Below are 17,473 nucleotides of genomic sequence, written 5' to 3' on the forward strand. Positions count from 1 at the left end.
CCTTGTGTCTTTTTCTTAGGGATGCCAGATTATAGATTTTGTTTTTATTTTTCAAGGAAAGGAGTTGTTGAATATCTCAAAGGCAAATTCATTCTAAGTCTTTTTCTAAAATCAGTGATCTTAAAAAACATCTAATGTCTGTAACCCCTCATTTAGTATATCCTGCTTTGTATTGTTTGGTTTTTTTTGTCTCTGGTATACTTGTTGTAAGTGCCTTTTAAGAACTTACTGTACTCTACATTTTGGGGATCTGGCCATGTTTTTATACATACACTGTACTGGTGTTAATATTTTGAGATAAAGTAATTTTCCTCTTCGGATGTTTTAGATAACTAGATCAGGTCAATCATAGTCTAATTCAGACCGGTTTTTTTTATCTTTGAGTAATAAGAGATAATGTTTGTTAGTCACTGTGTGTAGCACTAAGTGCTATGCATGTTTCATAATTTGCTTTTCACAACAACCCTGTAAGGTAGGTACCCTATAAAGCAGTTAGTACTGCTAATTTTAAAGCTGTGGAAACCTAAGTATTGGGCTGTTAAATAACTTGTCAACATAGCTAATAAGTGTGAAGGAGACAAGATTTCAGACCAGGTAGTTTGACTCTAGATTGTACTCTCAGCCAAGTATTGCCTCTCATGAAAATCACATTAAAATTTTGTTAGGGGAACAAGAATTTTATCTGTCTAGAGTTTTCTCTTTCTTCTAGAATATGGTATTAATAGCTTTTCCCTCTTTTGAATCACTGCAAATGTGTCTTGGTGCTTTTGGAGTAGGGAGTGTCCTAGAGTACTGTTCAAAACCAGGAATATTCCATGAATGCTCCTGTGGCATAATGCCTTATTAACTGAAGACCTTGGACACTAATTGTTTTTGAAATTGTCTTTCCTTTGTACTGCAGGCAGATAAGTTGCTGTCACAGGATTTTGTGCAGATAATGGAGGATATTATTCTCACGCTACCTAAAAACAGACAGATATTATTATATTCCGCTACTTTCCCTCTTAGTGTACAGAAATTCATGGTGAGTATAAATCTGTACTAGGAAGCAGTGCTGTTCTCTTCCCCATGAGTATACCTTTATTCATAATAACATTATCAGTTTATGCTGAGTATTTCAGGTTTTTGGCTTTCCTGCCAACTGTTGAAATAAGGTTAGTTTTGCATAAATTAATATTTTTAAAACAGTAATTTGATTAAATTCTGTATTCTCTTAGCATTTGGTGTCATGCTGACATACAGCCATTGATCCTGGATAAATTTTGATTACAGTGTAATCCTGTATACAAAGTACAAAATAGGAATTTAGCTACATATCTGAATGTTAGATTTTCTATTATATGGTAACATTTTTACCATCATGGATTACTTACACTCTGAAGAAAACTGCATGCCTTTTAAGCACGAGTTGATCAGAAATGTTGAGGGATTTATTTCAAGTTTAAAAAGATATGTTCTGCTTTTTTTAAATTACGTGACTCTTCTTTTTTCCAGAATTCCCATTTGCAGAAACCCTATGAGATTAACCTGATGGAGGAACTAACTTTGAAGGGAGTAACCCAGTACTACGCCTATGTAACTGAGCGCCAAAAAGTACACTGCCTCAACACACTTTTCTCCAGGGTAAGTAACAGGCTTCAGTTGCTGAATGGGTACCATTACTTAACCCCCAAAAAACAGTTGTGCCTGTTTTCCCACCATTTTCAGTGTGAAAATAGTCCATAGCTTTTGCTAAAAGGTAGTTTTGGTTGTTGATCTTAAGTTGATACTGTATGATAGACTGATATCAAAGACATTTTTAATTAAATTCTAAAATGCTTTGACCTTAATTATAGTCAGTCCTCATTATTTGCATATTCTGTATTTGTGAATTCAGCTACATGCCAAAATTTGTAACCCTACAATCAATACTCGTGTGCTTTTGAAGTCCTTTGTGTATATTAGTAACACTATGGGAAATACCAGCTGTTGTGCATATTCCCAGCTGAGATTGAACAAAGTGACATGCTGCCTTCTTGTTTCAGCTCTCATAAACAAATGTCTTTCTCACAGTCTGCACCATATTTTTTGCATTTCTGTCGGGGGGGGTTGGTTTGGTTTGGTTTTTTGGTTTATTTCCTGGTTTAAAATGGCTCCAAAGCTTAGTGCTGTTCATTTCTCCTAAGCACAAGAAGATTGGTTTGCAGAGAAAATGTGTTTAAGATAAACTTTATATAGATAGGAGTTAACAGTATTGTTGGCCACAAATAAATAAGGTGCTTTGAACAGTAACACACTTTAAAACAATGTTATCTGTTAATCAGTTGATGAAAAAGTTGTGACTAGAGGCTCTCAGGAACCTTTCCCTGTATCTCTCTAGGAGCAGTGGTTCTACAGTCAACATTTTCAGTGTCTGTAGGAACTTTATAGAACAGAATTACTGCAGATAATGAGAATTGAATGTTTCAGTCATGTTGGCAATTACGTGGCTCTTAATATGCATACTCTTCTACAATAAAATTTATAACTTAACCTGCAACTGTTAAGTAAATGAGTAATGTTTATGATATTTACATTTTATGATATTTTGTATCTCTCTTGTATTATGAGATTATGTTTTTAGCATTTGTCAGTCAATCAATTTTCAAGATTTGGCAAAGTAGATGAAGGTTTTGTTTTTCTTTCTTATTACCCTCCACCCCCCACCCCACCCCCGCCATGCTCAGCTTCAGATAAACCAGTCGATCATTTTCTGTAACTCCTCTCAGCGAGTTGAATTGCTAGCCAAGAAGATTTCTCAACTGGGTTATTCTTGCTTCTATATCCATGCTAAAATGAGGCAGGTGAGTCTAAAACTAGAACTCCGTGTGGGGATTTAAAAAATCTTTTTCTAAGTATTTCTTGGATTTTTGTTTTGTTTTAATGCTCCTCCATATGCCCTAAGTTTAAGAATAAATTATTCCTTAGTAGGCAAAGGACCTTTCATTTTAACCACTGGTTCAGTTTTCTAACTATAAAATAGGTATAAACATACACTTAGCTCATAAGGTTGTTAGGAAGATTGAGATAATTCATAAATGTGAGTATTTTGTTAAGCATAATAGAAATACAAGATTTTATTCCTTTTCCTTAGTAATGTAGTTTTGCACTGTTTAATACAGTAACCACTGATTTCATGTGGCAGTGTGAGTTAAAATTAAATGAAATTTAAAATTTAGTTCCTCTGTCACACTAATCACATTTTAAGTGCCATGTTACATGTGACTAGCAGCTGTGGTTTTGGAAAGTACAGATACAAAACATTCCTGTTATGCAGGAGGTTCTATTGGACAACATTCCTCTTGATTTTCAATTAATGTACCTCTTCAGCCCTTTTTTTCTTTATTTGCCTTTAGGAGTGCAGTCTCTCTATATTTCAGAACTTGATTTAGCAATTGAAATAAATTCAAAACTATAAAAACATTCTTATTGTGTGTGGTAGTTAAACATTGAAATTTTGTGGAAACGGTTTCTGTAGACTAACAGATTAAGAATTTTAGTTAACTCAACTTTGGTTTTCAAAGGAGCTTGATAATGGATCAGATATCCCCATGTAGACTCTAATATTAGAAATTGTTACAGGAAACTAAAGTGTTAAGCTGTAGAGACTATTTTAGAATGGAAGAACATTGCTTTGAAAGGAAAAACCAGTTTGTCAGGTTCTAGATTTGTCACTTGTGGTAGAATCATTATGCATGTGTTTTCATTTTTTTTGTTTTAATTGAAAAGTACATTTTTGGGGCTCCTGGATGATTTAAGCCAGTTAAGTATCTAACTCTTGATTCTGGCTCAGTCATGGTCTCAGGGTGGTGACATCGAGCCCCATGCTTGGTGGGGAATCTGCTTGAGATTCTTTCCCTCTGCTTGCTCTGCATGCTCCCTTGCTCTCAAATTTTAAAAAAAGGAAATAAATTTTTGTTTTTGCGTACAGTAAGTAAAATAAATAGTATTTGGGTCAACGCAAACTTCTGTCATCTTCTGTTTGAAACATTTTAAAAATGGATATACAAAAAGATGGTGAAAGTTGTCACTTTAATTAAAATTCACTTCAGCAAAAAGGATAAGAATATTCTTAACAGTTTAAATAAATGCTAAATAAAGATATGGGTAGGTGTTTTTGTTTTGTTTTAAGATCTTATTTATTAGAGAGCACGAGCAGTGGGGAGAGGGAGAAGCAGGCTCCTCACTGAGGAGGGAGCCTGATGTTGGGCTCTATCCTAGGACCCCAGGATCTTGACCTGAGCTGAAGGTAGACGCTTAACTGACTGAGCCACCCAGGCGCCCCAGTAGATATTTTAGTTGCTTATTAATTCCCATAGGAGACTAATTTATGATTAACTTATTTTACCTTCTGTTTTTAATGTAGGGGTAATTGAATTGGTCTCTCATTTTTATAAATTTGGGGTATGCAAAACTTCGGATAAGAGAAATTAGTGATGAGAAATTTAGGGCTGTGTGTATGCGTTTTTAAACAAATCAGATGCATTGCTTTGTTCCTAGGAACATCGAAATCGTGTATTTCATGATTTCCGAAATGGCTTATGCCGCAATCTTGTTTGCACTGGTAAGTATTTCCTTGACACATTGTTTTTTCCTGGTTCACCTCTGCTTTCTCTGTCCATATCTCCCAACAGAATCTGTGACAAGAGTTCAGCTCACCTTTAAGCCATTTCTGGAATTTCTGAAGTTGAGAATGAGCTATAGTTAATTCCTGAAATTAGTTTCTGTATCTGAAACTGCAGAATACTTGTTACTGGCACTCATCTTTGTCTTTTAAGCTAGTTTTGGAATTTGCATGTTTTCTGAATACCGGAATGAGTTATATGTACCATGTGCAAAATAAATTACATTAAGACACTACATTTTGGAAGTTACTTACTGTGGTCTTTTAAACTTCTTGCCAGAAACAGACTAGTCTGTATTTTGGTGTATTTCAGTACATGAAGAACAAATTGGGGAGGCAGGTGGACAGTCAGATCAGACAGAATGAGTATCCTCTCATTTCTACACTGGAAATACAATCTTAGTATTGGTATGAGATTAATCATCTCGGCTAACTTCTGGGTGGATAGAAGAGCCTGGATATTTTTTTTTTTTTTAAGTTTATGTATACACAGAAATACAGTAATTATAAGGATATTCAGTGTACATACCCGTATTACTAGCACCCAGATCAAAATTTTAGATTACACAATTTGGATTTTTAAGAACACTGCTATAGAAGTAAACTTCAAATTTATACTAGCAGAATATTGAATTCGCTAATTTATAAGAACCAAAACAGGAGGGGCGCCTGGGTGGCTCAGTGGGTTAAAGCCTCTGCCTTCAGCTCAGGTCACAATCCCAGAGTCCTGGGATCAAGCCCTGCATCGGGCTCTCTGCTTGGCAGGAAGCCTACTTCCCCCTCTCTCTCTCTGCCTGCCTTTCTGCCTACTTGCGATCTCTGGCTGTCAAAAAAAAATTAATAAAATCTTAAAATTTAAAAAAAAAAAAAAACAGGACTGTCTGATATTCTGAGTGTTTCTAGTTTATCTTGTTTCCCTGCTTTTTATATCTAAAAGGACACTTAATACAGCTATGAATTAATACAGCATTTGTAACCTTTGTATTAAAGTATTCAAATATAAAATAACCTGATCTGGTGGAAAGGATACTAGACTCCTAGAATTTTAAATTGGAGTTCAAGTCCCACCCTTTTAACTTGTAATCGTATGACCTTGGACAAGTCATACTTTTCTTTTATGCCTTTTTTTATTTGTAAAATGGGAATGCCTTAAAGTGAACTCTGCACAAAAATCTGTTGTAGTTTATTCATTCAAAAATAGTTTTTGATACTCAATATTTATTTACTCTGTGCCAGATACTTAGTTAGCTTGATGCTAAAAAAAACAAAAAAAAATACAGCTACTCCTCAGATTTATGTTATATATATTTTAACACAATTAAAGATCTTTAAATACACACTCCCTGCACTTAGGGAGCCTATAGAAGAGGATCTAGTTCATCAGTGAAATGTTGAATTAAGCAAATTCAGAATGTGCAAACAGAATGGTATTTAGTATGTCATTAAATAAGTACTGAATAACATAGGTGTATAAATAAGTTCATGTGAAATATCATTGTTAGTTTAATCAGATAAAAAAGATAACATTAAGAAGACGGGCCCTGCAACCATTTTCTTTAAAGTGCCAGATTGTAGAAGTCTTAGGCTCTATATACCATTTGGTCTCTGTTACAAGCTATTCATCTCTGCCATTCCATCTCAAAAGCACCCTTAAACAATACATGAGCAAATGGGCATGGTCCTGTGGCAGTAAAACCTGATTTACAGGCTTTAGGCTGAATCTACAGAGGAGTAATACTAATTTGCAAATGTGAGGTATGTGTAGTAAGTAATCCTAAATTTTCATAGGAAGGGAAATTAATGGGCTATGATGATCTGGGAAGAGATGGAATTGTAACTCGCTCTGTAAACTAGATAAATTTTAGACTTGAAGCAGGAAGGAGTTTTAGGGAACTGGCATAAATATAATCCATTGAGGGCTTCAAGAAGATATGTTTAAGGAACGGTAAGTAGATGAATTTCATGGAGAGGAAGGTTTGAGGAAGAGAGGTGTTCGAGAACTGTGATAGGACCAGAGTTTAGAGTGGAGGACCTTGTATATCAATTTTAATTTTATCCAGAGGCATTTTAAAGGAAGGAGTTACACATTGAAAGCAGTATTTTAGAAATAACTGGTCACCGCAATGGATTATTTTGGAGTATGGAGTTGATAGAAGCCTTGAAACCTGGCTGTTAGTCTGTCGTAATTGTCTTTACTTGTAGTTTTCAGAGCCTAAATTAGCATAGTTAGTTACTGTGGGGAGTAGAAAAGAGAAGGGGTGGCCTTGTGCTTGCCTCAGTCTTGTAAATCACTTAGGAGGAGGAAATGAATGAATTCAAAAAGTACAAATAATTGCTATGAGTGGATTACATCGTCTTTTTGAGGTATTCTTGGTTATACAACAAGGTTTTCCATCTATTTTAATCTTAGATTACTAAAAAATAGATGAAAGGACAATTACTTCTGAGACTTATTAGGAGTTTATAGTTTACCAGTCATTCTGACCTCTTGGATTTACAGTTACTTTAACCATTTTTTAAAACTTTATGGGACTGGGAAAGGTAACTTGCTAGCAGAAAGTTGTTTATGATAATGTTTATAAAAGGTAATGCTAGTAATTTGCAAGTGCACTTGAATTACTGAGTGAAGTGACTAAAACTTAGGTTGCACCTAGAAATATGTGTTAAAGAGTATTATGGTGCAAAGAAACATGCTTAAATTGAAAGATATAATAGAGGTTCTTTTTTTCTCTTTTAAGATTTGTTTACCCGAGGTATTGATATACAAGCTGTGAATGTGGTAATAAACTTTGACTTCCCAAAGCTGGCAGAGACCTATCTCCATCGTATTGGAAGATCAGGTGAGGAAAAGGAAGATGCCCTTTTTGGGGGGGGTGAGTGGGTAGGAAGGTGCTCTTTTAAGACTGATCCCTAGGGGCCCCTGGGTGGCTTAGTTGGTTAAGGGACTGCCTTTGGCTCAAGTCATGATCCTGGAGTCCGGGGATCAAGTTTTGCATCGGGCTCCCTACTCAGCAGGGAGTCTGCTTCTCCCCCTGACCCTCTACTTCTCATGCTTTCTGTCTCTCTCAAGTAAATAAATAAAATATCAAAAGGGAAAAAAAGACCAATACCCAGTTCTTCTAGAGCATTTAAGAAAAAATAACTTTACTTTATGCTTAAATTGATACAAAATTCACAAGTGAGATCCTTTTCTCATTAGGTGGTGCAGTCTGTAACTACTATTTAGAATACATATTTTGGCAACTTTTGACACAAATGAGTATCTGTTTTGTCATTTGAAAAAGGAGTAATGGGGGCACCTGGGTGGCTCAGTGGGTTAAACCGCTGCCTTCGGCTCAGGTCATGGTCTCAGGGTCCTGGGATCCAGTCCCACATGGGGCTCTCTGCTCAGCGGGGAGCCTGCTTCCTCCTCTCTCTGCCTGCTGCTCTGCCTACTTGTGATCTCTCTCTCTCTGTGTCAAATAAATAAATAAAATCTTTTTTTAAAAAAATGAAAAAGGATTAATAGTATACTACTTTGGGCTGTGAAACCTGAAGGTGTAATGTGTGTATGAGGAGTCCTTATCATAAGAAGCGGTTTTATAAACTCAGAATGGCACTGAACAAAAACATCAGTCCTGTATGGTTTTGCCACTAAGAGACTTGTATGTGCACATCAGTTCTCCTATTTTAACTCAATCTTTTATTAATTAAAAAATGTTCTTCATTTTTAGGTCGCTTTGGTCATCTTGGCTTAGCCATCAACTTGATCACATATGATGATCGCTTCAACCTGAAAAGTATTGAGGAGCAGCTGGGAACAGAAATTAAACCAATCCCAAGCAACATTGACAAGAGCCTTTATGTGGCAGAATACCACAGCGAGCCTGTAGAAGACGAGAAACCTTAACAAGCATGTGCGTACCTGACAGAACAGCTAAGTGAGCATAGTATTTAAATCAAGATCCTCTTTCCTGGAGGAAATTTAATAGCAGTGATAGGGTAGAACACCTGTTGGCATAAATGACCGTAAACTGGATGTATTGCTTCTATGAAGTTGTGGTCCCATTAGAGAATTCATAAATGCTGCTTGTTTGTTTTTTGTTTTGTTTTGGGGGGGTTGATGTATTTATTTGACAGAGAGAGAGGGAGAAGCAAGCTAGATGCAGGGCCCTATCCCGGGACCCTGGCATTATGACCTGAGCTGAAGGCATACGCTTCACCATCTGAGCTACGCAGGCACCCCTACATTCTGCTCTTAAATGCAGTTTTCTTGTATAATGTGATACGTGAGCAGCCTTTCAAAACAATGAAAGCAAAGAAGAATCTTTTTCATCAGTCTGAATATGAAAATATTTTTTGTCTTTTCCTTTATCACTCAGTCATTTCTCTGTTGTTAGCATCACTCTTAATTTCTGCTGGGCGTCTTAATAAATCAAGTTAATTATCTGCAGTGCCTCCTTGCCAAATGTTTAATCAGGTTGTGAGGATGTCTTTTTTTAAATGCCCACTCTTGTTTCCTGCACCATCCTTACCTTTTATTGTTTGGTGACTGTTGGACTCTGGTAATAATGCTCAAAAGAAGGCTCAGCAGAACTGAATACAGACTGTTTTTGTAGTTTTTTCTAAGGAAAATGAAACTTTGTTTATTTGAGAGAAGGTAATTAACAAATTAGCAATGAGCATTTTACCTGTTTGTTTGTTTTTTTTTTTAAGATTTTATTTATTTATTTGAGAGAGAGGGAGCACAGGCAGGGGCAGAGGAAGAGGGACAGGCAGACTTCCTGCCGGGCGGGAACCCTAAGATCCTAGGAGCTTGACCCGAGCCTAAGTCAGATGATAGCCGATTAAGCCACCAGGCACCCCCATTTATGTGTTACTCTTTCCATTTTAGTTTCTTTTCCCCCCCAGCCCCCAAAATGTCAAGCAAAACCCTCAAACATAAAAGTAAGTGTTTGCTCATACCCTGGCAAGCTGTCTAGTTTATGGAAGTTAAAAAAAAAAAAAGAAAATCTTTTAAAAAATTTATTTGTTTTGGATATCAGAACTTTCAGGCTCTCATTCTATTTCTGGAATGACTAGCAGAAATTCCTTAATCCTAAATGGAGTCTACAGCAGGCAGAGGCTCAGTCGAAGCCACTACAGAGAGAGCATTTGGATTGGAGTTGTGAAAACCTAGGTATCCTGGTTCATATTGTTTTCACAAAAGTTAATTTTAGGTTTCTTCTTTCTTTAGGCTTTGACAAACTACAGAAGGCTCGTTTGGATCTGTGACACATCATTTGGGGGGGATGCTCTTCTCTTTGTGGGTTTTTCATCTTCTTTTTATTTTGGAACTATGAAGACTTAAAAGAGCTCAGACTTTTTTTTTCTTTTTTTAACTGGTGAAGAGAAAAAGCTGAAAAGAAGGAATTTACCTTTTTTGTTCCACTTGTTTGCACTGTGTGCTGACTGAACATTAGTTGCACTAACCGCTGGTTTTTAAAAAAATGTTTTCTGGGGAAGGGGGACAAGGAAGGAAGATAAAGAAGAGAAGGGGAGAAACCCTAAAAAGAGAAGAATCTTGATGAACACACAAGCTTGTCTACAATTTCAAAATTCTCCAACAGCTGACTCTTGAGTGCATTTCAACTTCTCCCTTATTACTCATCCGTTTTTTAAGCCTGAAGAGCTTATTACTTATTTGTGCGAAGTGCCTTATGCTATGAGACCATTCAGAATATCATCTTTTAGACACAGCCCAAGGAGTCAACAATAGTAATTCTTTCCTTTTTTCTTTTTTTTTTTTTTTCCTATCTTTTTAAATCTTTTGTCTTTTCATTTTTGTTTCAAGTTGAAGTCTCTCTCTTCCCTTTTTACCCGATACTCAAGCCCAGGGCTGGAAGATGACACGTATTAGTACTGTTAAACACCATTCTCTTTTTCTTTATGTGGAGGAGTTGATATGCAACTGCAGTTCATCCGCACTGTAAATACATGTATTTAAAAAAAAAAAACAATCCCAAGTAAAAATTTCTTCTGGGCTGAGTAGATTACAACATCATCGCTCCCAAAGGAAAGAGCAGTCTATCATTGCAGGAGCCATATGACAAGCCTTTGTGCTCTATAGCAGAACACTAAAGACTGGTTTACATTCGCTTCCATTAGCAGTTATGGCACTTGATGTGTAGACGTGTCGGAGCCTGACCCTCTTTCCTCTGTGGCAAAGCGCGTCCCATAGAAAATTGGGTGTGTATACTTGTATAAACTTTGTAAATAAGTTTTTTTCTGGGTTCATATATATATATATACATATATATATATTTTTTTTTTGGATGAAGGTTGCTGGGATTAAGGGGATTAGAATGATTATGGGAGCAGCTAAAGATGAGAGGGGCTCAGTTTTCCGCAACACTAAATTCTAAAAAGTACTTCGGCCTCTTCGTGTAGAGTACAGACCTCTGTGGTGACCCTGTGTTAGAAGAGGGACCCAGAAGTCTGGGATTCACTGTTGCTACCACACTGTATCATCTAATAGCTTTGGAGAACACCTGCCAGAGAGAGCAAGGAAACTTCAAAAACCTATGACTCAAGATGTTATTTTTGAGGAGCTCTCTGATTTGCTTCTTTCTCCCCTTTTAAAAAAAGTTTGAGGAACTTTTTGAGCTCAGCAAAAGGGGACAACGATTAATCTCCTTTGCAGTGTGGAATTCAATTGAGTGGCAGTGTCTGAGCAGTATATGTACAAAGCATGGATTTTGCATTTCAGAATATTAGCCAGTATCAGCATTGGTAATGTTAGCAGTTCTGGAGCTTACTTTCTGTGGATCACTTCCTGTACTTTGTGTGTTGCCCTCTGCCCACCTTGATACATAAACTTGCAGGAATGGGCAACTCCTGAGAGCTGTTAACTTTCATGCTACAGAAAGCTGCTTGCCATCCTTTTGCTTTGTGACAAGAATTATCTGTCATTTTGCATTGTAAATTGCTGGCAAATGCTTTTACAGTCAATGGTGTTGCTTTAAATTGTGCCCCTCCCAACATGCTTGATGTTTGGCCTGATCTCCAGGCAAAAGGAGTGAGATGAATCAAACCAGTGAACTTTTTTTTTAAATGTTTTTAATTCCCTTTTAACCCAGTGTACTAGGTCAATCAGGAGGCATCTAGGGTTTAAAAAAAAAAAAAGGCAAAAAATAAAATTAAAAAAATTTGAATTCCATATTCCATTTTTTAAAACCCTAAAATATTACAAGATAAGTCCTGCATATGCTTTCGTGCTTAACTCATCTGGATAAAGAAATCAATTATTCAAAGTTTGCTTTTTTGACTCTTGCCTAGTTCTGAGTGAAACTATTTGTGACTCACCCAAAACTCCTTAGGATCAAAATCCTGCAGATGCCTCCTGATCAGACATAGCCCTAACTCCTTAAAAACCTGTCGCAAGAGCTGCACAGTACAAACCCAAAAAAGAGGAAGCTCATTTATTTGGTATCCAAGCTATGTTCTACCCAGCCAATGTTGGTTACTAAATACAAGCCCTAATTAAGGAATAACTTTTTTCCAGGGAGGGGAGGAGGGAGGGAATTTAGAAGGCATCAACTTTTGACCAGAAAAATCTTGCCCCTTGTACTGATGCAGCTCTCTCTTTCTCTCCCACCTCTGGCGAGATAAGAGGGATCATTCATTATAGAAGAAAAGCAAGAAAGGCTTGTAAATGCAATTTGATATCTCGCTAGAGTGTGTGGGTGACAAAACAAACCGCACAGTCTTTGCCATCCTCAGACTGTGCCTGGTGCCACATGCCTGTGGGTCCCTCTTAAAGCACAGACTTAATTGAAAGTATTACTGAAGTACAGCCTCTGATGAGGAGTGGCACTTAAACTATCTGGGACACCACTATTGGACACAGTCCTGTAGAGGCAGGTGTCCAGTTTTGGTGCTTGACTCTTGAAAGGAATTGTTAAATGGAAAGATGCTCTAAAGACTAGGTCAAAGCCTAGTCTTTTTTTTTTTTTTATTTTTAATCCCCATCCCTATAAGGAGCATTGTTTGGAAATTGTTTTTGTGTTATTTCCACTATTGGGTATCTGTTTTAAGTAACGGTAATATTTTTTCCAGTGCTTCATTTTGGATGAAACCGTTCCCTATTTTTAATACTTAAATTATGTCCAACTCCTGGTTTTGCCTGTGGTTGTAGTTGTGTAATGGGTTATGGACTGTTACACACCTTGCTGCCTCTGGGCTTGTGTTTTGTTTTTATCTTCCCATACATTCCAGTGGAGAAACTTTCTTGGCCTTCCCTTGGAAATAGAATAAACTTACTCTGAAGTGATCTTCCATGGGAAGAAGTAAGAGAGAAGCAAATCTGAATATATCTCTCAATTATCTTCCAGTTAGTCCCAGCATCATAATATGGATGGGCCCCAATGGCTGGGCGGGGTGGGGGGGGTAGGCAATTGGTTATTAAAATTTGTTTTCAGAATGAGATGGGAGCATCTTTCCTTTGCTGTGTGCTTTGTGTTTGATACCATCCTGCTCGGGTTAGAACCAGATAACTCAGCACAAAGCCTTGAGTGTACATTTGTTGGAATCAAAACATCTCATTCTGATCTCTTGGGTTTTTGTTTTTTTTGGTTTTTGTTTTTTTCTTTCCTTTTTTTTTTTTTTTTAAGTAGGGGTGGGAGGGAGGTTACTATGCCCCAAAAGGGAGGGTGTCTGCACTAAGGATTTAGAAACACTTTGAAAGCTCAAAACTTCATCAGAAATGGCCTTTAGCCACACTCCTGACCTTATAGATGAGTAACAAAATGAAATAATATTTTGGGAATTAAGCCATGTTGTTTTAATTTGCTACTTTTTTCAAGGTTCTGTCTGTCTAAAAAATTGTTACCATGGTATCATTTTCTGACAAAATACCTTTGTCAAGCAAAATTTTTGGCTTCCTGGAGCTGAAGTCAACTTTTTGGTGAAATTAAGTGGACTTTGGTGAGCTTGTAGATCTACTTGATATCCTTAAAGATAGCTTTTTAAACTCCCAAAGAAAATATCGGATCTTAAAAACTCATCTTTGGGGTAAAGAGTTAAGTGTCCAAAGGCTGTAACAGTTCATGAGATTAGAGGGAGCTAGCCTGGCACCTGGACTCTGCCCCTCCATAGCTGACCGATTCCAGCAGAAGTGTGTTTAAATTCTCCAGTAGACAATACTGGGCAGGGCAAGGGAGGGGGTAGGGCTGGGTTATTAAAGATACAGGCTACTGTATTTTAACCAGTGGTTGTGGGGGAGGGGTGCCTGGAGAAAACAAAGTCACTTCCCTTTTTTGAAACAACCTAAACTTTAAAAAAAAAAAAAAGTATTTTTGTTGAGTAAAAATGGGATAGAATTCCAATGTCCCTAGCCACAAGGGACTAGTTCCACTGAGAAGTGAACAGTGGGGACTCAAATTTTTGAAAACATTTGGGGAAAGGGAAAATTGGCTTTCTGTTAATTGGCAAATGTTCCAGTGGGACTCTGTTTTTGTTGGGATGTGTTATGTTGTGTGTACACATATGGACCAGAGTCTTCTGAGTTTATAAGGTTCAGAAAAAATGGTTGATAAAATCTTGGTTTTTGTTAATTTATCTCAATAAAAGCCCACTGGAACTCCAAATGTGTGTGTAGTATGTCCTTAGCAGGCTGTGCTATTTAGGAATCCTTGCATTTGAGAATATTTTACTAAAGCAATTCACGTGGTGAGACAGTAGAACATTCTCAACACTACACCTATAAGCCCAATTGAGTAAAATCTGAGATGGCTCATCTCAGTGCACCCTCATCCTCTAGATAATGTCCTACTGTCCTCATTTCACTTTCAGTTTTCATTGCCTCAACAGTAAACCAAGATAATCATTTGGGGAGATGTTAGTTTGTGATACATGCAAGTGGGTTATAAGTAATCACCTCCCAGAACTGTTCAGATGTTTCAGTAAACTGAACATGCCCACAAAGTTTGCTTAGGAATAACTCACAATACGAACAGAATTTGTGCGTGAAGTACAACAAAATACTGATGAAAGAAATTAAAAGACCCAGGTGAGAAATTCAGACACTTGAAACACAGCCCCTTTGTTCTAACCCCAAAAGAAATAGGTGTAACTAACAAGATGTACACAACATTTAAAGCTGCAAAATAACTGATGAAAGAAATTGAGAGGTGCCATGTTCATGGATTGCAATGCCATAACAATTTTGAAAAACTCGAAGGGATTATTAATCTGTTTTCAAGACTAGGCTACAGCAAAGTCGTAAACTGCTTTTACTACAGTACATTGTGTATGAAAAACGTAGGTGGACGTGACCTCAACCTTTCCATCTAAAGAGCAGAGAAGAGATTGCAGAGATTGGTGCCACTGACAGACTTGAAAGATGAAACATTGGTTGTTCTTGCCTTCATTCAACACACACATGTTTGGTTTGTGCAGAAAACAAGTGGATTATAGAGAATGATAGTGGATTATCATAAATTTACCAGGTGATGACTTCCACTGCAACTGCTGTTCCGGGTATGTGTGTCTTCGCTGGGAAAAAGTCCTCTGTCACGTCTACTGATGTACTGATGCTTCCCCCACCAACCTCATAGTAATGACAAATCATTTGCTATTATCGGGACCAACAATATGTCATTTTATATCAAGGCTTTATTACTCTTCCAGCTGGTCCGGAGAGACTTTGATCACCTCTGAATTCTGCAGGATGTCCTGCTGGCCCACAATATTATAGACATGGTGAGCAGAATATAGCATCTACCAGGATGCTTCAGTAAAACTCAAGCATGCTAGAGGATAGGAAATTGATTTCACAAAAAATCACGGACCTGCCTCAATGAAATTCTAGGGATCTGAAGGACCAGAGCATGTTGTAATACCCCTTTCTAGGTGAAGGACAAATTGCTAAATCTGGCCACCTAGCATTAAGAAAAAGACAATGCCTAGTGAGCCTGTTTGGAATTTGAAGGCAATATATACTTTGGGTGTGTCACTCTAACTCATTTGCTGAGAAATCCGAATTGTTGCCATTTATAAGGGTGGCCCAGAACAAGAGAAGTTTCTGCAACAGGTCCAAGCTCAGTACAGGTTGCTTTGTCACTTAGGCTTATGATCTAGCAGATCCAATGATGAAGTTACCTGTGGCAGGTAGGGATACTTGTATAGAGCCTCTAGCAGGCTTCTTTTGGTAAATGACAACAGAGTCCTTCAGGATTTTGAAGAAAAGCTATGCCATACCCTGAAGAAAAAGTATTTCACCTTTTGAGAAGGTTTCTAGCTTGGTATTGGGCTTAGGAAGGACTGAATGCTTGACCACCAAGCGTTACCAAATTACCTGAATTGCCCATCATATATTGGATATTGCCTGGCTCATCAAGTCATAAGGCAGCTTTGGGTTCTGCTAGTCCAGTGGTCTTAATTGCCTGGAAAGGAATGCCTCTTCCAGAGAACTCAGCAGGCTAAGTTCCATTAGACTGGAAATTGAGATTGCCACATTGGGCTTATGGTAATGAACAACAATGGACTGGTTTCTGGTGTTGATCCAGATTTGAAAGGGGGAATTAGGTTGTGATCACAGGGTAAGGGAGAGTATGTCTGGAATGCTGCAGATCTCATGGGGCTGCTCTTAATTTTACAATAAAATGTGATAAAAGCTAGTGGAACACTACAACTTAGTGCAGGCTGGACTAGTAAGAACCCAGACCCTTCAGGAATGAAGGTTTAGGTCCTTCTACCAAGCAAGGAATCAGCACTATCCAAGGCACTTGCACAGGGCAAAGGAAATAGAAAATGGGTAGTGGAAGAAGAAAGAAGTTCTAGATACCATTTATGACCACATGGCAAGTTGTAGAAATGAGTATAATAGTATTGAACATTCTTACAAATCTATTAGGTATGTATCAACTGATTCGTTTTCTCTCTTCTTGTTGACAATCTTAAAAAGTATTATTAGAGATCAGAGGGGTCTTGACCTACTTTAGAAAAGGCTTGAACATCACTTAAAGATAATGCAAACTGAGAATTTTGTATTCTCTTTGGGGGAGAGGGTTACCATGTTCTGAATCTTCTTTTTTTTTTTTTTCTCCTTCAAGTAGGCTCTATGCCCAATGTGGGGCTTGAGACCATTACTTCAATATTGAGAGTTGAATGCTTTATTGACTTAGCCAACCAGATGCCCCTGGTTTGATTTTTCGATGAACCATGAAGTATGTTAATCAGAAGCGTGACTTTGCTGTTTATTTGGAGTTAAATATGGTTAAAAGAGATGTGACCAAATGTCAGGTTCACATAGGATAGAACTTTATGGTTTTGTAATCTGTCTACATAGCTAATCTAGACATATATTTCCCAGAATCCCCTTCCCTGTTTGGGCAGGAGTCAGCGTTGGCCCAAAGAGAGGTGGGACTAAAACAACTTGGCATTAACCATCTGAAGGTCATCGTGGTCAGCGGTGACAGTTGCCAGAAACTTCCAGTATCCTCTTGCTGTTTTTCCTCGTTGTGCATCCTTGTTCTTGCTCCATGCCCAGCTCTTTTTCTTTATTGTTGTTCTGCTGAATGACACCAACCCTAAACCTATTGCCAGACCACTTGGCTATGAATTCACAGAGTGTAGTTATGAAGAGAAAACAGCCTTCAGTTATCTACTCTGGTCCATTCTATGATCGTATTCCAGCAGCTGATGTGCCTCACTCCCAGATTTCCCTGAAAGCACTAACTTGTTCACCCAGGGTAATGTTTAAGCGGGCTGATTAGTGATTCTTCCCCTGGTTTTCCAACACCCTCATTTGGACCATTACTTCCCCAGTCTCTCCTCCAATTATGTAAAGCAGTGATTCTCAAACTTCGACAT

General features: G+C 37.7%; 1 protein-coding gene across 5 annotated transcripts in view; it reads left to right on the forward strand.

The window, feature by feature from the left end:
• DDX6 (DEAD-box helicase 6) overlaps positions 1 to 14,247 on the forward strand; it is a 33,396-nt gene extending 19,149 nt beyond the window's left edge. For 4 of the 5 annotated variants that reach the window (XM_045080451.1, XM_004749969.2, XM_013054946.2 and 1 more), the window contains exons 8-14: positions 902 to 1,024; positions 1,495 to 1,623; positions 2,706 to 2,822; positions 4,519 to 4,582; positions 7,381 to 7,482; positions 8,356 to 8,538; positions 9,858 to 14,247. In XM_045080451.1, the coding sequence (XP_044936386.1) occupies positions 902 to 1,024; positions 1,495 to 1,623; positions 2,706 to 2,822; positions 4,519 to 4,582; positions 7,381 to 7,482; positions 8,356 to 8,531 (711 nt within the window). In that variant the 3' untranslated portion in view covers positions 8,532 to 8,538; positions 9,858 to 14,247. Of the gene's footprint in view, positions 1 to 901; positions 1,025 to 1,494; positions 1,624 to 2,705; positions 2,823 to 4,518; positions 4,583 to 7,380; positions 7,483 to 8,355; positions 8,563 to 9,857 lie in introns of all 5 variants that reach the window. The other variant, XM_013054947.2, reaches the window with a different exon arrangement.
• Positions 14,248 to 17,473: the final 3,226 nt, after the last annotated feature.

This window comes from Mustela putorius, unplaced genomic scaffold (assembly GCF_011764305.1).
Source record: "Mustela putorius furo isolate JIRA1106 unplaced genomic scaffold, ASM1176430v1.1 tig00000460_pilon_pilon_pilon, whole genome shotgun sequence".
NCBI classification, from domain to species: Eukaryota; Metazoa; Chordata; class Mammalia; order Carnivora; family Mustelidae; genus Mustela; species Mustela putorius.